The sequence below is a fragment of the Pieris brassicae genome, chromosome 7, assembly GCF_905147105.1.
Source record: "Pieris brassicae chromosome 7, ilPieBrab1.1, whole genome shotgun sequence".
Classification (NCBI taxonomy): Eukaryota; Metazoa; Arthropoda; class Insecta; order Lepidoptera; family Pieridae; genus Pieris; species Pieris brassicae.
The window spans coordinates 6,511,604-6,534,085 of record NC_059671.1 but is presented as its reverse complement, the minus strand read 5'-3'; the positions used below and the strand labels follow the sequence as shown (position 1 = coordinate 6,534,085).

Below are 22,482 nucleotides of genomic sequence, written 5' to 3'. Positions count from 1 at the left end.
ACCACAAGTAGCACCCGTTCACAAGTGTGACGCATGACCAGCCATCGGCCATATACTAGGGAGAGAGACAACCCGAGACATGGACGCCGACACAAGCAATGACATTTAAGCGAAAATCCTAGAAATGTGAACTGGGCTACATAAGAAAATAATAATAGTACTGAAATAATTTGATACCACTTGTATCACTATTTGCTCCCACTTTACATTAAAACAGTTGTGGATGTTGACGATCGCCCCAGAGCAGAAATGCAGCCGAGAGATTATCGCGTTACCTCTTTGTACTGGAGCAATTCATATCCAAGCACTAGGATCGTTTAAATATTCATTTATATTATAATAGGCCTTTGCAAATAGTTTTACTTTAATGTACGATTTGAATTTATTTATGGAAAACACTTGTATTCCATAAATAAATTCAAATCGTACATCAAATTAACTTTAAAGTTAATTCGATATATTGTTCGTGATATTCAAATATTTGCTATTTTTGTATTAGGTCACTTGGTTAAGTAAGTATTAAGATTTACCTTCTTGTAGGCAAAACATAATGGGTCATATTTTCTCTTTTTCGGTGGAGATCTTTTTTAGTAGCAACATATTATTATGAAATGAATTGTTATGAAATGTCAGAATTCTACGGAATGAAAAATGATAGTATAGCATCATCTGTGGAAATTTCTTGCTCGAATTGATTAATAAAAGGAAAAAAGTTAATATATTTCATTACACTTTAATCGTATTTTACACTTGGCATAACATAATATCGCTTAACTGTAATCTACAAACGTGAAAAATTAAATAATTTAGATCATTTATAAGTAATTATTCAAAGTATCACAAATATCAGATAGTACTGCACTAAAAGCGCGAAGCAGCTATCATTGGCCGCCATCTTTTTACCACGGAGTGCGGTTGACGCCGTAAAGATGATTTCTGTCCAAAGAAATACATGAACCCGTATTTTTTAAACCAAATATCTCGTCATGTGATTTGCTTCAGCTTCTTTCAATAGATAGTTGTTATTGCAATTTATAAAATTATTTTTTAATATATTTTTGATTTGGAGAATACGAATTGTTGGCTAAATAAAAAAATAAAATTTTTCAGTCGTATTATTTATCTCGTTAGTGAAAAAGAAAGTAGCTTTAAAATAATTTCACATAGTACATATAAGATCAAAAGCACTGTTCTATTTACACGTGATATGAATACGATATTTTGACGCATTTCGGGATCCACAGAAAGGTTCTTATATTTACCATTAATTACATATAATACATTGTCTTTATGTAAATATTATAACAAAACTTCGATCTTCCGATAGTACAATCAAATATGACCCTAATTCGTATGAGTTAAGGATACATTACAGTATATAATCGATGTTGTATCAATTTCAGGACGGTAATTATTCTAAAAATAAAACAATTTTCCTTATGTTCAGCCCATATAAATCTCAGAAATAGTCGAAATTTAATTTAGGGAAGAATCATACACTTGAAAAGTTTGTAGCAGCTGTTTTGATTTATATCATTTATTATTGTCTTATTTATATTAGCTACGAGAAACAGACATACATACATTTTAAACCGGCTTTTATCACCCTAGACCCGTACTTTATATACATAGATTTATTTATTAAACACGGGCACATACAACCATTGAAGATTTTTTATAGTGTATTTGAAAATACATAAAAATTCCGAATTGTGTATGAAAAATCTGGCAAAAATCATCGCATATTCTGATTTTCTGGCTGAGAATCAAACATTCAAAATAACACATCAGTCTTATCCTTCGGATTACCTTTAGGCGTTATCAATTCCTCAACTTCGAACTAATTCGAGTATTATCAATTACCTAGGATCACTGTCTCATTACAACCAGTAAAAGCTATCTGTTGCGATCGAAATCGAAAAGATTTCCAAAAAACCCTTGGATTAGCGGAAGCTATGTCTACCAGCCAAGACCAGACTTCGAGATCACCTAACCCGATCCAAAAATCACAAGGATCCGACTTTAATTCCTTACCAAGTCATCAATTTAACCGTCCTAGTTAAAAGCCAACGGCTCACGCTATTCGTTACGAGTCCGGGACGTTTTCGCAGTGTGTCATTTCTAGTTTCACTGGTTGCGAAGTTCCGGCTTCGACGTCCTGCGGTGGAACTGCGGAGCCGTAGAGGAAGAGGCTTCTGAGCCTCGCCGCCGATCGCGTGGAGGTCGACGGAAGGTCGTCGGGCCAGCTGGCTGCGCTGGTGTTGTCTGATGCTGCGATATCGGCGGTGACTTCGAGGCGATGAGCTGCTGGCGAGTGCGTGTCGTGAGAGGCGAGGGAGCCAGCCAGTCCGGCCAGTGAAGGCGCGCGGACTTCTGCGTGCTGGGATCCGGCCGAGAGGGATGCGTCGCCTGTTATAACAAATGTTGATTTGAAATAATGTTAAACGAATTTTTCAGTCGTAATATATTTGTAAATTTATTTTATAATATTATTTTCAAAGGTACTAAATGTTATTGTCTTTGTTTAACAGAGCTTTTACGCATTGAAAGAAAACAATTTTTTACCGGATTAATGCTATTTGTATTATTATAAACTTATAATTATTTAGTCACCGTGACCACGCACGCTGTAAAGCACGCGAAACGTCGGAAAATTTAGAATTATGTAAATAATTATAAATTTATAATAATACAAATAGCTTTAATCGGGTTAAAAAATTATTTCTTTCAAGTACTAAATGTTATTGTACTCCAAAATAACAGGAGCTACTTGTTCGAGTGGAAAAAATATTTTGGTAGATGAGCTATCTAATAAGATATATATAAACACTGGAAAAGCAGTGGTTCCCGCTTAAAATAAAATCTTACCTATGCTTGGTTCAAGCCGACGTGAATACGCATCTATATCTAGGGCGTGTTCTCTTTCATCTTCAGCGTGGGACGGAGCTGCGGTACATCCTCCAGCCCGACATAAGGACACTGGGACAACGCCGTATACGTAGAAAAGGAGAATTGGCACTCCAATACCAACTGCCAATCCGGCCACCAATGGTGATACTATTAGCTGTAAAAAGAGAATATAAATTAGACTGGAATGAATCAATATTTCATTATACAAAATGTGTTACTTTACAACATTTATTTATTACAGAAATACATACATTATCCTTACAGACTATGCCAATACGATAACGTCGAGAAACATTAAATAATAAAATACGTATATAATATTAAACACGTAATTTACACAGTATCGCTACTGTGAATTTACTCTGCGAACAGACTGGTTCTAGCCCTTGGTATCGCAAATAACCTAGGCATTGGCCGTCGCACATATCCCATAGATACCAAGAAACCCAGTTCTTGGAGCACACTTGTGTTGCACACTGTAAGTCCTGTCTGGTTTCCAATTTATTGTACCCCACCATCCAACATAAGGCAGTATTTACATGCCAACATGTTAGTTTTTTGTCTGTTCGTAAGAGCGCGTTTATAAACGATTTGAAATACTTTCTAAAAATGTGTGCTTGACTTACCGCAGCAGCAACGGCAGCGGCGACAGCAGCTCTACGCCTTGCCGGTTTAGCTCTGCGCAGGCGTCGATGCGCGCGTCTACCCGCCCAAAGTGGTAGTCCCACTAATAGCGCTGGTAGTGCCACTCCTGCTACCACGGCTATCCCTAGTGGAGCGCCGGCTAATGTACCAAGTTGCCAAAGAAGCTTCTTTTTTCGTGACCATGGCTTTTTGCCCCAGAATGTACAACCGCTAGGACTGTAAAGAAATATTTTATGAAGACTTAACAGACTAAGTACATTTCAAGGATTATTTAACTGATCGCGTTTCCTTTTACACGTAATATTATTGAGTCATTGTTAACAGGAAGATATATCAATTTTCTTAGCTTACCATTTAAGACAGTTAATCAGTGAGACAGAAATGCACTTTTCTCATACTCCATAATCTACTGATACTAATGATACAAGAGCCATGATAACGCCTAATATTACACATTTTCTCACCTAAGGTAGTGTAAGTCTGAGACCTCCTTCATACAGAGCCAACAGAATTCGGCGCCGCAAACACAACACACCATATGATTACATGAGCCATCCTCCACTTTCACTATAAGCACTGAACATCGGGGGCATGGTTTCACTTCCCCTGGAAGAAAATAAACAGCTACTCTAAATGTTCATAAAAAATATATTTACAATTAAGAATTCCAAAAAAATGATTTATTTAGTAAAATCTAAAAGTTACGTTTTGCTGGACATTGCTCAGTTACTGATGATCCCAACTACATGCACCACATATATCTGTTTAGTGTCCAGGTCATTTGTAATTATAAGAACGAAGAGTATGTATATGTCGTTTGCAATAAAAACATTTATGGCTGAGAGCCAACATAATGGAAAAAATTTGCTTACCATGCTCCATTTCGTTGTGCGAAGGCTGCGGCGCCCGTGGGGGTGGCTGACGACTTCTGCGCGCCGCGTCACAGGTCTGCGTGGGGTGCCACGCCGCCTTACAGTGGTAACAGAAGGACGCGCCGCAACCTGGAGCCAGGCAGGTCAGTTTGGGGCACGACGCACACCCGGTAGCCACCACTGCGAAACTGTAAGCGTTAATAGTTTTATTAGTTTTATTATACTAATAAGGGTAAAATTTGAGAATGTTAGTTCAATTATCGCGATCAGTCTGCAGGAAGGTTTTAGGAGTAACCACCTCGATGCGGGCTAACTTTGCGAGGACAATGTGTATGGATCTTAGTTCTTTAAGAACGTCTTTTAATTTATACACGTGTAGTGCAAATTTTGAAGTAGGATTTTATAATTACTTCAGAATTTAGTGCTTTTACGACCACCAAGTTTAGGAAATTTCCCAAAAGAAATACAATATATAAACTTTATGAACAATAACTAGAGAGAACAATAACACTGCCAACGCCACCAAATCACGTAACTTCTCAAGCTTTTTTTTTATTACCCTTTTGTATAACGAGCTTAGATGTAAAAACAGTCGTCGCGGGCGCACACACTGTCTTACAAGGATTAGTACGGCGATGCGTCATTTCTTAATTGACCGAATAACACGCGGTCAGAGGACAGGACTTAATAGGGATTATTCGATTAGTGATGTAAGCACAAAGATGCCTTACAAATTATCACTGAGGTGTCATGTGTATATCGGAAGAGTTTCGTTAATTTTGTTCTGTTGTGTACAGATACCCATTATATGAGAACCGGAAACACCAAGTTGGTACAAATAGTTCAAAACGCTCTAAAGGAAGATAATAATTATGTGTTTATTATTATTATTTAATAAATAAAAGCTTTTTATTTCCGATGTGTACATTTAAATACTTAATATATTTCTATCATCTCATGAATTCCTAGATATGTGTGTCTTTTTTTTGACAAAGGCCTGTTCCAAAACCACTGCACTGTGCCACTACCTGCCATGTATTTTAAATTGTAGTTATTAATAAAACGGTACACCTATATACTTTAAGTAAATTATTAATTTGAGCCTATTTTAATAATGATCTATGGCATATTTATTTAGGTCTTTACAGTTGTACTTTACAGATAACTTAATAAACAACCCTGGGAACATAAGACTTAGAAGTTATATGCAAAGTTAAAAAAATGAGCTTAAGACCAACCTGCAGTCAGGTGCTGGACACCACCGGGTATCTGGGTCAGCTGCAAGGGCTCTCCGTACAGAGAACTCTTCATATTTGTCATACAGGACTTGATTGTCCACTATCCGTCTCACGTCTGAAAATATAGATTAAAAATATTATTCTGCTAATAAAATAATGACAGATTATTCCTTCTATTTTCTAACTTATTAATGTATAAATGATTCTCGTAGCTAAAAAGTACTTTAATCACTTCAAGTTACATCTTACGGATTTTAATATAAGCTTTAATACTCGTGAATTATAATGTCCTCTACAAAGTAAAGGTGTATTTTTAAATGGTAGTTAAATTTTGTAAAATTAAAATTAGGTTTTTAATAATATTAGAATGACCGTCCAAACACGACTAATCATTTTTAAACATTAAAATTTACATTTAACAGACAGAGCAATAAACGTAAATTAACCAGTTTGAAATAAGTAATGAAGCTTATAATAACAATGATTTTACATACGACTTGGAATTACCTTTCCATAATTCATTTACCCATGACCAAGTATTTGAACATCATTCAAGAGTCACGGAAAATTGAATAGGGATAATTGGAATCGCTGTGAAAATTGAACGAGGGATAATAAAGGAGACGACTTAATAGGGAAAACCGTCCGACTCCACTTGAAATTAATACGACTGAACGCTGAATTTTTCATCGAATTTGTAGCTGAAGTTGAGAATCTATGATCGAGTGCAATTTATTCGATCGTTTGAACAGATTGAAGCAGTTTACTGTACAAATAGTTGTGAAAATGTAAATAAATTTTATATATTGATACGAATATTTTCAGAATTGTTTGAACTGTGTAGTAGCATATATATATATAGTGAAATGTTATGATCGTGTCGTTTGGACAGTGCGCTCAGTGAACGCTGGACAGTACTGATTGATACTACTGCTATAGAACTATACAGATAAACCTATAATTAAAAAATGATATATACACTTAGATCTTATAACTAACAATAAAGCGAGCAACTCTTGTGAACTCAGCCAGTGTCTAGAAATTCTATTTATTATATGATTTGCTCGCGTGAGTGGCGCTTCGCTAACGTGTCGAGACAGTTAAAAGGAATCAATCTAAATTAAATATGGTATGATTAATACTATTCGTGTCTTTTGTGCTCACTCTTTACCCTCAAAACGCCCACGAAACCCGCAAATGACGATATTTCTTCGACATACATCTTATCTCCCATAATAGATGTACCATTTTGCTTTTTAGTTAAGACAAGTTTAATCATAGAATGTGTCACACCAGATAACATTGTTTAAAAAAAAAAGTTTAGTCCCTTTGAAAGCGGATTTAAATTAATCATCATAACACTATTAATAGTAAGATTACTGAAGAAAAATACAAACGTAGCGAATTAGTTTTGCAACAAATGCGTAAAATCGATTACATTAACCTGTTTCCACGCAATATTGACAAAGAGAGAACATATTCTATGCAAATTACAAATTAGCAGTAAATCAAGTATTTTGTAATAAATCGATTAAATTAAGCGCTAATTCTGAAGTTCATCGAGATAATAAAAATAAATCACTTACACTGTTTTAACCAAACATTCGTCTCAATCCCACTCACTCATGTGCAATGAAAATACACGTTTATAATTATGTAGCCCTAATCTAAAGGTCTATAGTGATTGGGTCTGCCCTATCCACTATATAGAACGTTTAATTATTATTATTATTCAATAACAGGAGGCGTTGTGAATGTGTAAAACGCGATACCAAAACGATGCCATAGATAGAAATAAATAGTGTTTAAGATTTCCGATCCCCATTTCGGAAGTACTACGATCGCCAAAACAGTCAGATCTGAGCTGTCGAGGCCCTTAAAGCCAACAGCTAGATTCCGTTAAAATATATATGTATATTACATTTTCATGCCTATTTATGATGGCTGATTGTCAGGATATTTGTAATTGATCGATCTAACCACTGTACCACTATCTTGGCAAATAAACGATTATTATTTATGTACATTAACTAGTGTGTAACATAGTAGTCATAGTACATAATATGTAGTGTGTCATTCCGTACAGACGTGGTTCTGACACTCGCTATTCTTAAGGTTAATAAAAAGGATTAACAGTCTTTCAATTCTTTTGTGGATGATTTTTAAAGATACAAGTGCTGTGAGACAATCCACACACAAATATATTCAGGTGTTCTAGACAATTGTTTGAAGAACAATAGTACGATATGTTGAATATTTACAATAATAATTATTTAATAATAATATGTCATAGAGAACTCATTCACGCTCATAATTATAATATCAAACCAATAGAGGATTATTTTTCTATATTGTGCATTCTAAAATAAATCTTATACCAAAGTAATAAAGATATTATAATTTATAAGAATTAGAAGCATTTAATAAAATATTCTCGCTGCTTGGGTTTAACACTTTCTTTATTTTGATGTTTATAATAAGACAAAATAATTAAATTTCATAAAGAAAATATTTTGCCAGCTTAAGAGCATTAAACTTGTATATTTGTTACAGATTATTTACTCTAATAATAACAAATAATCCAGTAGCGCTACAGGTCAATATGGGTATTGGCCTCAGATTGCATCCTTTCCATTTTTGCCTTCTATATCTGACACATGTCACCATTTTTGGATTTAAGACATGCCGATTTTCTCACGATGTTTTTTTCCTTCGCCCTACTAGCGAGTATTAGATGCGAACATAGACCGGAGATCGAAACTACGACTTCAGGGATGTGAGTCGCTCTCTGAAGCCACCAGGCCAACAATTCTATTGCTTTATTTTAAAGCTTAATATACCATAATACAGCTGGGAAGCGATATCCATTTTTTTTGTTGTGAGTCAATTATGTTGAGACTATTGATTTTCATGTAGGTATGTAAATAAAACATGAAGTGATATTTTAACGGTTATTTTATACGGACATTATAATACCGATCTTGTATTCAGTACACTGCAAACATTATTCGTCATAGTGTGTTTATACATTCTATTGTCTCCTACATAGATCGTAAAACTTTGAGCATTTAGGTGTCTTTTAAGCGTTTAATTATTAGTTTGCTTTCTAGTTTTTATTACTTTTTATTTATAATCCCTATATGGAGATGATTTAATATTAAATATTGCGGTCATAATTTACGTACGTACGTTTTTAAACATAGTTATATTTACTCTGATTTTTTAATTCAAATATCGTCATGCAAATCCAATACCTGCTGACATCAATTTTTTATCCTATTTGTATTCCACGATCAAAATCTAACACAATTTCACAAAATCAATATACTCGAGCAATGCATTAAACATGTAAGCGAATTTAAATAACTAAAGTCTATGACGCAAAAGAATAGCTGGAAAATAATGAGCGAATTTTTTGAGAAACGTCTGTTTTCCCAACATAATAACATTAAAATTTAATCATATTGGTTACTATGTACATTGTACATATAAATGTCAACATTTAAAGGAAGATCTTAATTTCTGCTATTCTTTTTAATTGCCAAATTTTAGTTTACAAGGAAAATTAAAAAAGTACATTACACCATACCTCATTTGAATGAGCATCATCATAGTTTTTTTGAATTTGTATTTTTAATTTATATGCATTTTAGGGTTAATTTTTGTCCTTTACTTCAGAACACTTGAGCTAGGGTGATTGTATGCTAGATTATGGTTGTCAATTAATATTTTTGTATTGCTGTATTTAAATGTATCGCTTATCAAATGTAATGTGGGCTTTCCTTAAATAAACAATTAAAGGGAAGAACCTTTACAATGCGGCCGCGTTGGTACCTTTTTTATTGCCTACATATCCGAACTATCCTAGCAAAATTCTATTGATGTTAATGAGGGAAAACGGAAATTTAACCACACCTCGTATATAAAGGCCTTCGCGTAAGCGTTCTTCTAAGTTAGAAGATCGTTTTAGGCAACCTTTTTAATAACTAATGAGTTGATATTGGGAACGGAGCCAAAACGACCCTTCCTTGTTATATAACTCTAATTTATTACCTTTCCGGGGTTAGAATAACGACATAATCGTACTATCAATAGCCTCGCTTCATTTATTATTTTGACCATTAATGATGTATACCTTATATGTATGTACCTTAAAAATTCGTATGGGAAATTAACAAATGTATTTATGCCATCAAGTTATAGTAAATAAAATATTTATTGAGTAATTAAACGAATTGGTGAATTTCAATAAAATTATTAACAAGAATTATAGTTAACGGCCGTTTTTAATATTATTCTAACAACGCACGCTTAAATAGGCACGGTTTCTATCGTACATTTTCGTTTGCTACACTGCTGACTTCACTATAGAGGCCATCATCCGAAATATAGAACTTACCAGACGGATGCATGCTCTCGTGACAGACGGGGCAGTTAACCGGAACTCTGGCCTCGAAGATTTCTATAGCTAAGTACTGGCGTAGGCATGACTCGCAGCAGCGGTGTGAGCACCAGGCGAGTCTCACCATGGTGGAGGCGTTGAACGTGGAGAGACATAGCGGGCAGTCTAGAACGTCACCCTGGAAAGATATTACATAGGTAAGTCGCACGTTCACACAAGCATCAGAATTCTGTTAGCTTAAACATTTTTAGGGTTGATTGCTAAACAAAACAATTTAGGAATTCTATTTTATAGCATTACACAATTTCAAAATAGTAGATGATTACATACATTAGTATGTATGTGGCACGTAAGCAATGACACCATAAAATACAAATTTTAAAATTGTATTAAGTAATAAGGAAACGCAGATAAAAGCGAAGAGAAGATAAGAAACGCAAGCAGTTGAGAATGACCTTGTTTATCTTTACGATTAATCTGTATAGGATTGTTGGCTATGACGAGCTTTTCTAAGGTGCCTTTGAGTAAATGACTAATAAATACGATACAAAACGACATTATCCTTCATCTACGTACAATACAATTCTTTCCTTTTCATGGGAACTGGGTTTTCGTATTACCCAGAATAACATAATTTATTTACCGCTCTAGTTTCGCTTTAACATTCGATTCGAGAAATCCTTCTAACAGGAAATTAGCGTAATATGATTATTAAAAAATTGATGCCATGCAATTTGATTAGCAGGAATTTTACTTGCTTTTATTTCAACCTTGGTGTAGTGTGTGAATAATCTCATACCACAAACAAATAAATTTATAGATAGCGAGACCAAAATGCCTTAAAGAAGAAAATTTTAAGCTATTTTAGTTTTTAAATGCAAGATTTAATTACCCTAATGAATAATACATATTATTATAATATATCTCTATATATATAAAATTCTCGTGTCACAATGTTCGTTCCCATACTTCTTCGAAACGGCTCGACCGATGCCTATGATTTTTTTGTGTACATATTCAGTAAGTCTGAGAATCGGCTACTATCTATCTTTTAAAACCCTAATGATATGGGGTGTCCACCCCAAATTTTGTTTTTTTTTTCAGTTCGTTTTTGTTTTTTTTTATGATACAGCATAACCAAATGCATACAAACACCCCTCTACGACCACTATTTTTTTGTTATAGTAGATAGGTTATTTTTATTAAACTAAAAAAATGTTTCCTGGAAATTATATACATGGCAAAACGAAGTTTGCCGGGTCAGCTAGTAATGTATATAAAAACATTAATATATATTGCTACTTTAATTAAAAAATTGAGCTAAAAAATCTCTATTATAAACAGTTATTATCACAAAATTATAATAGGTACTGTCGACTCTCGATAATTTTAAACTAAAGATAATTTCAAATTACCAAGAGTTAAAAATAACAAGCGTTAAAATAACCACGAGAAGTCGAGGAAACTCAAGCAAATAAGAGTTTTATCAAAATTCGTGATTTATTATTTTTATATTATTATGATATATTAACAATTAAATAAAAAAAAATATACATTTTTATTTCGAAAAGAAATCCGTTATGTTTTTTGAGTGAGCGACTTCAGTCTATCATTATCAATGATGTCCTCAAACATTAAAATGACTTATTAACGTTTGAAAGAAGACTGGAATGGAACTTACATAAATCTATATATATATAAATTAATCCCTATTTCCCTTGTTCACGGCATCACGCGTGAACTGCTGGACCGATTTCGGTAATTCTTTTTTTGTTGTGTATGTTATTGTCAGGAGAAGTTCGTTTGAAAGAAATTTTAAGAATACTTAACCACCATATTAAATAATCATGACTTTTGTTACGATAGCAAGTAGTTTTTTTAGTTTTACAATTCAAACTTTTTCGTGCTACAAATATCGTCAAAGATTTAAGAAGAATTAATATCGATTAAAACAAATGCTTCGATCGGACTTGTTATCTAGATAAAATACATATAAAATAATTACTGGCACTAATTGTTAGTGAATGAATCTTGAAAATCTATGTTTTTTACATGGCCAGTTATATGTCCAGTTGTATGTGGCCTATTCTCATGTCGAAATTCCAACAAAACTATTTATATACGCGCCAGAAAAACAGAGGAAGAATGTGGTATACTGTAAAGCATTTTTAGTTAATTATAAGAATTCTAAATTAATATTCATACTTAAGACAGGACAACGTCTGTCGGGTCCGCTTGTCTCATTTATATATGCAAGTGACAGGTCTGCACATGACAAACACTTCACTATCAAATTATCGAACACTACGGTGCAGTAAATAGTGGTTAATAATCTGGATATAATAATTTATTTAAAGATCTGACAACTATGAACAAACAGATGCTAGGTTGCCAGCGGGTGCCAATGTCATGTTCTTGAACCTACACCTACATCTAAAACGTCGTGGGCGCAGGTACGGCTATCGACAGGTGTAAGAACTGATATCTCTAGTTTTAGTCTCAATGGAAATAAACATTGATCTGCAAATGAGTATAGATACTCATATATTCACGAGACTCACAATTTATTACATTCTCTACTGAACTAATTACTCTCCCTCTAGGGGAGCTCAGTTATGACGTCAACCCTTTGACGTCAGGTTCAAAAGCTGATAGTTTGAATAAACCAACATCAATAAATTAATAAGGTTAAAATAGTCTTATGTATTTTCGAAAGACTCCCAGAAAATTAAGTAAAATCCTATTATTATTAGCTAATATGCGTATATTTGTGTGTAATAGATCAATACCTAAAAACAGTCACTGGAAACATTCCCTAGGGTTTATAGGCTAGCTTGTAGTTTAGGGTTTTAGTAGAGGTAGGATCAAACTGTTACTCATAGCAGTACCTCTTAGCCCACTTCACAAGTACGGTTTGTTTATTTATATACATACAATCATAGAAAAGGTCATCTTTAATATACTGTAATGAATAAGTATGTGCACTTACTAAAGCACAATGTGAAAGATTAAGCGTAACCCAGAGAGGCATGGAAAGAAGTAATATAAAGAAAAGAAGAATTGACAAAAAAAGTAACAAGAATTTAAGAGATAAAACAGGGTTTGCTGACGTTACATAAAAAATAAAACAACTAAAATGGAAATGGGCTGGACATACCGTAATAGGAGCAGATAAATGGAGCAAAATTGTAACACTATGGCAACCAAGAGGCCATAAAAGAAAAAGAGGAAGACAATTTAAATTTAAATTAAATGGCTGAAAAGACCTGGACGAAATTAGTGTACAATAAAGATAACTGGGAGACAATGGGCGAGGCCTTTGTAGGCACACAGAATCGGTTCTCATAGATTAAGAAAAACAATAGTTATAATGTATATATTTTGTATTTCTGTTATAAGGCTACAAATAAATAAATAAATGAATAAGTAATAGAACTATCAAAAGATTCACTTAAAAATAATCCGAATCTGATCTTTGACAACTGACGTTGTTTGAATGAATCGTTTTATGAAATAGTTTCCGTTCCACAATATTATTTACGTTTTGACTTAACAACAATAAAAATCAATTTTGCTAAGCGCGGTTTACCTCCTACACGGGAATACCCAAATTCTTTCGTTATCTCCATTCGCGGTAAACGTCTTAATTAATGAATTAGTCATTAATATAATAATATGTGAATCTTAATTACCAATTGCATACTAATGGTTTGAAGTTTAGTAAAGTTTAAAAGAGACTCTAGCTGACCACGACTTCTGTAAAGCACTTAAGAGTATATTTAGAAACAATCCTTAGCGCGACTTAGATTGCCTGAACGATTATTGTAATTTTTTTTTGATTAACCAGTCATCAACATGCGCTTTAAGTATCCTTAAATCATTCCAATGACATTTTTACGCTATAAAAACACTTGTCTTATTCGTAATAAGACAATAACATTACATGACAGGTGCGAACAGTATCAGCGCGCATACATATAAAATATATTTAATAAATTAAACAAAAACATCTTACCTGGGATTTAGGTATATAATCGTTGTATGTTATTATGTATTTTGAACGCTTCCCCAGTCGTTGTATAAGATTATTACCAGCCAATGCTGTTCTAGGCATTTTAATCACAAATTTAGTCTTAACTTTTAATTAAATACACAACAATTACCACACTGTTTCAGTATCAATAAAAGTTCTCTACAATTTCGTAAAAGATGGATTTTCGCGAGCAATATACGACTGCACACACAAATAATGATTAATACAAATTACAGTGTTATATATAGTATGGACTAGATAAAGATTTATATTATCAATTTTTTAACAAACAAACAATGATAAATATATAATTTGACTAAATTGTTTATTGTATTATCAAAACGTCAGATTACTGTTAGCTTAGATATGAGTGCTAATTACGTAGTAATAGGACATAAGTACTGGCAAAATTGTTTTGTTTGATAATTATTTTATTGTTCTCGGAATTCCTTAAGCAAGTTGCACGATTATATAAAGAACTTTTGTTTTCCAAATTGTTTTTAAAGTCTAAGTCTGCGTTCCGTGCCTTGCAAATAGAAGGAAATAAAATTGTCCTCTGTGTGTGGTCCACTGTGCGAGCGAAGTTAGGCACGGAAGCCTATATAAATAATTTATTATCTATTCGTTAAATATTTAATAAAAACATTTACCGAACGTAACATGTAGAAAGCATGATCACGAGTTGATATTCGTGACAGTTTTCAAATTAAAATGTAAAATTAAGATAATATCAATATAATTCAGATATATTTTAACTGCATTGTTCCCGATTTCTTTCAGAAAAATACCCGTGCCAGCCTAGCACATTTTATTAAAACATATATTCTTATCACAATGATATCCCCTATCAAATTGTTATTATAATCATAATTTCAAATTTAGTCCAAATTAATATTCGCGGTATTTTGATAACAAATTGCTAATAACAAACTAATTAGTCATCTACACAATTAAATTGTCAATAAATCTCTGAAACTAATACGCTCTGATCTGAACTTACGAGTTTTAAAACTTGGTATTTTTTAAATTCAAAGATAAAGACGCCATCGTAACATTATATAAAAATAGGTTTACCCATTTACGCCTTAGATAAATACTAAATAGTCTTGCGCATCTGCCCAGACAACAACCCCCGTAAAAGCCATAATTGTCTGCCGTTGTCATACTTACAAAAACCTTGAGGTTAGATGACGCCGTCTAACGAAATTCAAGTACATCTATTTCTATCGACATGTGATAACGCAAAGTTATATACGTAAATCTCCATAGTAAAAACGGAAGCGCATGGACTAGTAACGTAGACGAGATAATTGAAGACAAATGTAATGAGAATAGCTGACGGATGCTGTAGCTTCGGAGACACAACAAGACACATGCTGACAGACTAATTTCCAACCTCCAGTGAGAGAGTATTTTCATTACATTGTATATTCACGGACGCTTGGCGGACCCCTGCTACTTCTTCGATATTAAATGTACTCTTGGGAGTGTGCTGCGGTAAGCGCTGGGCTTCTTGAGTCCTAATGTCATTTTAAAATGTTTATCCATTTACAAACATATATTATATGTGATTGCTTGTACTCATTTTAACATGTGTAATGTAAATGAGAGAATAAATAAAGTTAAACATCATGACATCCTAGTATTGTCTTTTATTAACATAACTTTTACACATTTAAAGAAATATGCATTATACATAAGGTACATTCTAAATTATGTAAAATAATTATAATTTTATAATAATACATAGCTTCAATCCGTTAAAAAAGTGTTTTCTTTAAATCATGACTTTCTTTCAAGCTGCCCCATCGAGGGACTACTCACGACACTTTCTAACTCGATTGTACATAATATCTTATCAGGGATCTAATATTTGCTTGCACGTGGTCGCGTAATAAAGTAAACCAGGCCATCAAAGAACTGCAGTAAAAGTAAAAATATATATCGATTCCATTGCAACATATATTTGATTATGCATCTGACAACTTTAACTTTGTGTGAATGTCTTGTTTGTTATAGATAATTATATATTCCAGCACCTATTTGTATACAAAAATACTTAATTTGTATAGATTTCTTCGCATTTTTTCTGAGTGAGTAGGTTTCACACAGTGGTGGTGCGCGACAAGAGCTGCCATAAAAAACGGTCACTTGAGAAACGACTGATGTCGAGGTGATATGGCTGGAATTTCATATAATAAGAAAATCAGCAGTAGGTATCAATCCGTTCAACTTCTTTGAACACTCTCCCAGGCAAATGCGAGAGACGATGCAGAGAGAACGCACACGCAGCGCCAAGGGATGAACCCACTCGGAAAGTGACTGGTCGTCGATGATGCGAATAGCTCTTCGCTAAATACAGTAAAGTGGATGGAGAGGTCAGAACAATGCTCCATGTGGGGCCGAATTTGCGCTTGTTTTTAACTGCGATATAAACAAACGCATATATGTAGTATATATTTTAAGTTATCTATGCTTTAAACGTAACCATCATTTGATTGTATAATATTAGTATTGTATAAATAATAATTTTATACCAAAAAAATTGTGACCAATCACAATCAAGCGAAACGTCCAATTGTCTCGTCTTTTGTTTTACTGTATCACCATGAGAAACTTTTATCAAAAGACGATGATATGCGTCGTTTAACGTCATTGGTCAACCGAATGTCTATTTAATAAGTCCAGCGAAGCCATTGTTTCCTTTTTCAAGGGTAAATTCTCTCAATAAGTTAAGTTAGTCGTCAACACTAAAACGAAAAAATAACTTTTTTATCTAGTAACACCTTATTTTTCGTGTACATGTGTATGTTACACAATGGTAAAATAATTAGCTGTATTTCTAAATCGCTACACTAAGTCGCGTTACCTTGATAACCTATTTCTGTACTTGTAAACATTATGACATAACAATCAATGCGGACCGGCGAAAGGAATTATTACGAAACGGTTAAAGGTAATCCGGTGCGCGTGCGCCGTGCACGTTACGAAATACGGTAAACAATTAATCACGTTGCAACATATGAGAGTCGCCTTGCAAATACTAGATTCATCGAGATGACGAAAATTATTCAATTTATATATTTTTTATAGGACAGGAGACGGGCCCTTTGAATAAAGTGATAATCGCCGCCTAGCGGGTGTTAGACTCGCAGGCGGGAAATTTTATCTTTTATTGAAGGTCGTTGGAGGAAGTTGGAGATACTTCAACTGGCAGCCGTGAAAGAGGTGGTATGCGGCAGAAAGTGCCTTAAAAAGTCCTGTTATAAATATTTTAATAGCCGAGTCAATCAAATAGAAAACCTTATACGATCACCTTAAGGTCCTTTTTTAATGACAACATGAATTTATCTCTATTAAAATAGATACGTCTAATATAAAAAAATATTCTGTACGCGATATAATTATTCGAGGAACACACTTACGAACATTACACATCGAAATACATTATTAATTTTTGTTTGCATATTTTAATACTGAATTTCAGGCTAATAAAACAAACGTTTACAAATACATAATAACGTCCTTCCCTACAAATCATAAATACTACTTACGATAATTCTTTTTTGTTTCTATATCTAAATTCATCAAACATACATTGCCCTTAAAATGATAAAAATGGCAAACAAGATAATAGATTATAATTACAGATAAAAAATTGTTGTTTTTTTTGCCCGTAAATGTATTGACGCTGTGGTAGCAACAGTCGCTAAAAGGTAATTATGACTTTTTTATCAGTAACAGGGAGGGTGACCCAAAATCTGTTTATCAAAATATATAATTCATTATTAAAGACAACGTGAGACCGATACCAGAACAAAATACTTATAATCACACTACGGCATCAGAGCCAAAGATAATGATTCATATTCGGGAAGTGCTAAGAATAATAATTAGCATGTCAATCATGTCCTCTAAATAATTTATTAATATAAATAACTTACAGTTTATAAATAAATACCATAAAGATTTTCAGCTTGGAAAAACCAAACATAGAAAATATGTATATTAAATTTATCAGATTGAACACATATCAACATGACATTCCTTTTATATGTGCTAATTATCATAACATTTCTGTTAGTCTTTTGGAGGCTATAAAAAATCACACGCTATGTATAGATGTAAATCTAAACACGTAATATTTGAGCTAGCTCTGCTAGATAATTCGGTCGTAGTACGATGTTCTATAGCCTTCCTCGGTAAATAAACTTTTAAATGCATAAATAATATTTAATTTAGACATTCAATCAATACGCAGCGATATACGATTTTTAATTGATCTTTATCACACCTTGGGTAACACTATTATACATTCGCACAGAACCTTTTTTTAAAATTATATAGCTAATAATTATAGCTCTGGGATAACGTAGTTGTAATGGTTAAATGGTGCTTAATGAATTACTTACTAAATTAGAAAAGATATATAATTTCAAAAAAGTGATTAATAATAATTGCTGAAAAATTTGTATTTTTTTTATGTAACAAAACGGGCTTTCCTTATTTTGTATGAAACCGCCGCCCATAGACAATAACATTGCCAAAGGGCTCGCTCGTGCGTTGTCGGGCTTAAAAAAATGGGTAAACTCTTTTTTTAAAGAATCCTAAGTTGAATTGGTTCGGAAATATGCACATCGATGGACAGCTGATATTTTGTAGTATCTATGTTCTACATTGGGTTGGCAGATGTCGAGTTAATGAGAATTTAGTTTGGTTAGTTTTCAAGTTTGGCATCAGTATGCCTAGGTGGGTTCTAAACACCACGCAAAGACCTTTTACTTATTGTACTATTTACTGTGAGTATTGATGATGTAATTTTGTGATCTCTTTCAGATAACTCTGTTTTTCATGTTTTTACATTCACGGTAGCAATTATCTTATCTAATTACGCGTCTCCTTCGTATTAGGTGGCCCTGAAGTATTAGGGAAATATTACATAATTTAAAATATATCATTTATTAATATATAATATTAATATTTTTACCATCAATGTCTGTTTCATACAAGTTTGTTAACGAAAGAATAATTAGAGTAAATAATTAATCTGTCAGTACAGTTTTGCTCTTGTTTATTTGTAGATAAATGAAACTAAAAAACCTTACAAGGGAAATTGCATCTTCTATTTTCCGGACCTAAAATAAATATTAAATTTGTGTGAGTTTACGCTATGCTAGTGGTAAACAGGGTTAAGTGGAAAAAATTGTAAACACGAGCAGAGTGTCTTCCCATTAATAGAGACTGTAAATAGTGTTATTGGACACTATCTTATGTTAAATATCCTTTTTAGTTAATTAAATTACTAATTAGTTTTAAGTTAGTCTAGATCGTAATGTAAAAAATGTCTTTGTCCAGAAAAATTTAGAAAGCTCTGTTTATAAAAAATCAATACGTTTTCATATCTCCAATTCTAATAAATCCTCTAAATGCGTCAAAGTGGTTTGTCATGTTTATTACTTACAATAAAAAAAATCAAATAGATAATACGTACGTAATCTATTACGCTAATCTGCGTTTATTTTTGAGGAACATGTTATTTATATAAAAATGTATTACATAACTATAAACTCTTATTAACAATTCAGATGCTAAGATTAGCTTATGTAAATTTCACCCCTCTTATTTAAGATTTGAGGAAGTTACGTATTTTCGCTTTCACTATATACCGGCAAATATATTTTTTTTTATACAATAACTAACCCCGTACCTTTGAATACTGAATATTTGTGATGTGTAACTTGGCTGGTCTGGCGTTTTCGTACGATAAGTAGGCGTTATAAACAAGCATACAATTCACCTATATTTATGATATTATTCATTAGTAGGTTAACTTACATAATCATATCGCTTATATAACAAACAATCTATTAATATATTCACGACTTAATGAGTATATTACATACAGTCCCTTAGGAAATCGTTCTATATTCATACACTTTGATAGTCTTAAAACATATGCTCCAATAGTACTGACACATTTCTGTGTCTATTGATTGATAAAGCTAAGTTTCAGGCTTCTGCCACTACAAATTGGAAACAATGATTGTGTGGCCGATACCCGCCTGTAATAAGCCATATGGACTATTCAGATTGATAAGGCGATACCTTACCGTAAGAGATTATTTACACACATAGAAAGAAAAATTCGGACACACCCGCGATTCGAACATCCGACGTTAGGGTTGAGAACCGCACGCCTAAGTCAACATTTCTCTTTTTAAACCAGGCGTTAATATTACGTTTACAATAATCAACTGCGCGTGCGTTGAATTACTGTCTGCACTGACGCAATACTTGAAAGAAATGATTTCGTTATATCATGCTGTTTGCTTAATATTATTACATATTCTCACGTAAATCCACGTAATATTCAAATAGGAAGATAATACATATGTATTGGAATTCTTACTCAACTTATATGTTTTTTTATATCTATATACATCCTAAGCAATCCTAATGATGTCATAGGAATAGCAATAAACTTCCAAAAAACACTCTACAGTGCAGATTTGTGCGAAAACGCCATAGAACATAGAAGAGACAATACAAGCAATCGAGCAAGCGGGATTTAGGAAGAGTTTCTCAACTGTAGACCACATTTACAATCTGGAAAATACCAAGAAAGAGAGCAACCTATTCCTATCGCCTACATAGACTACAAAATGCATTAGATACCATTTCACATGCAAGCATCTGTATGCACTAATATAGCAAGCGGTAGAGTATATACAAATATTAAAAAGTATATATACCGAAACAACACGGGCAGAGTCAAATTAGAGAAAGTCGACCCAAGCTTTCTCATACGATGGTATGAGACAAGGCGATCCGACATCCCCTATGCTGCCTATTGCCATCCTAGAGTTGATAGTAAGAGAACTAGACTATGGCACAAGCGGCTTTAACCCGAGTCACCTGCGATTTGCTGACGACTTAGTTCTTTTATCCGAATAAATTTCACAATTACAAGTCATGATTCAATCATTAAATGCCGCTATCAAGAAGGTAGGTCTATAGATGAACCTCACAAAGGCAATGCTAATGACAAATAGTATGGAAAAGACAATATCGATTGATAGAGAAATTCTGAAATATACAAACAGGTTACCTAGAAAAACAAATCGGCTTTGACAAGGACAACAACTGTTCGGAAATTGAAAGGCGAATTCTTGGAACAAGCTCTGGAGTCTAAAGGAAATTTTAAATAGCAATATGCCATTATTACTTAATAAGATACTCACATATATGAAGCGTTACTAAAGCTTAAATGGAGATTGGTCATGTAGCAAGACTATCAGACAATCGATGGGCCATAAGGTCGACCTGGTGGCCCTATTGGGTAACGATAAAGAGGAAGACCACTCACGAGATGGGCGGATGACATTATCAATACGGCTGCCGCGAGCTAAATTCAACTCACTCATGAAATCCTTGGAGGCCTTCACCTGCAGAGGGGTTCTTGCAAAATAATATGGAAATAGATATTAGGATAAAGGATTGAGATTGCTTTGTTTCCGCAAGAAATATGTATTTCATTTTATGATTTTTTTATAATACATCATGTAACGTATATACGAAGTAAATAAATAAAAAGGGAAAATGGCTGTTTTAAAACGCTCCCGGCTGGGATCTTTCATACGCAATTGATTTATAGATTTTTTTAATTGAGAAGTAGACCGATGGTTAATTAATAAGTGAGTCCCAGCGTTATTTTAGCACGAGCGCTCACTTAATCTTGCGACTCTAATCGTCATACTCCTATTGTGTAAGACACCTAATTCTGACTATGAGAGCTATATAAAACAGTGTACCATTATCAGTACATAAAAGGTCATCTCTAACATACAACAAAGCATGTGCAATATTGAAGTCCATTAAATGGAATTTCAAATTAAATTCAACATCAAAGCCAGCGACAATGATTTCAAATGTTTCGAATTTCATAAAGAGCGTATTACGAAATAAATGTTTGTCCGCAGAATGAAACATAATGAACAAACTCATACTTAATTATACTTAATTATCTATTATTACTTATAATAATACTTAATTATCTACTGTTTTAAATTTAAAAACAATATTTGAGACAAAACTCCTATTAAATACTTTAATAACTTTGAAAATATTTGGCACTTTACTGTTTATACTGATGAAGCGAATAAATTTCCAACAGAGTTCCACCTGTATTAAAATAATTAAATCGCAACGCAATTAAATATATTGGAAAACCGAATTAATTTCTCGATAATAGTAATTTCAAAGTAATTAATGTTTCAGTGAAACCTCATACTAATCGTTAACAATCTGTAGGTATAACAAATTCAACGTAGCATTTAATCTAGATTTTTATTATATTCATATTTAATAACTATATACATGGTT

The 22,482-nt window shown here is 33.2% G+C and overlaps 1 protein-coding gene across 2 annotated transcripts in view; it reads right to left on the bottom strand.

The window, feature by feature from the left end:
• Window positions 1–717: 717 nt before the first annotated feature.
• LOC123712035 (E3 ubiquitin-protein ligase RNF19A-like) overlaps window positions 718–22,482 on the bottom strand; it is a 53,386-nt gene continuing 31,621 nt past the window's right edge. Inside the window, exons 1-8 of one of the 2 annotated variants that reach the window (XM_045664952.1) lie at window positions 14,083–14,285; window positions 10,065–10,245; window positions 5,666–5,780; window positions 4,428–4,615; window positions 4,020–4,161; window positions 3,537–3,771; window positions 2,869–3,064; window positions 718–2,409 (exon numbers count right to left, since the gene is read on the bottom strand). In XM_045664952.1, the coding sequence (XP_045520908.1) occupies window positions 2,087–2,409; window positions 2,869–3,064; window positions 3,537–3,771; window positions 4,020–4,161; window positions 4,428–4,615; window positions 5,666–5,780; window positions 10,065–10,245; window positions 14,083–14,181 (1,479 nt within the window). In that variant the 5' untranslated portion in view covers window positions 14,182–14,285 and the 3' untranslated portion in view covers window positions 718–2,086. Of the gene's footprint in view, window positions 2,410–2,868; window positions 3,065–3,536; window positions 3,772–4,019; window positions 4,162–4,427; window positions 4,616–5,665; window positions 5,781–10,064; window positions 10,246–14,082; window positions 14,286–22,482 lie in introns of those variants that run through there. The other variant, XM_045664951.1, reaches the window with a different exon arrangement.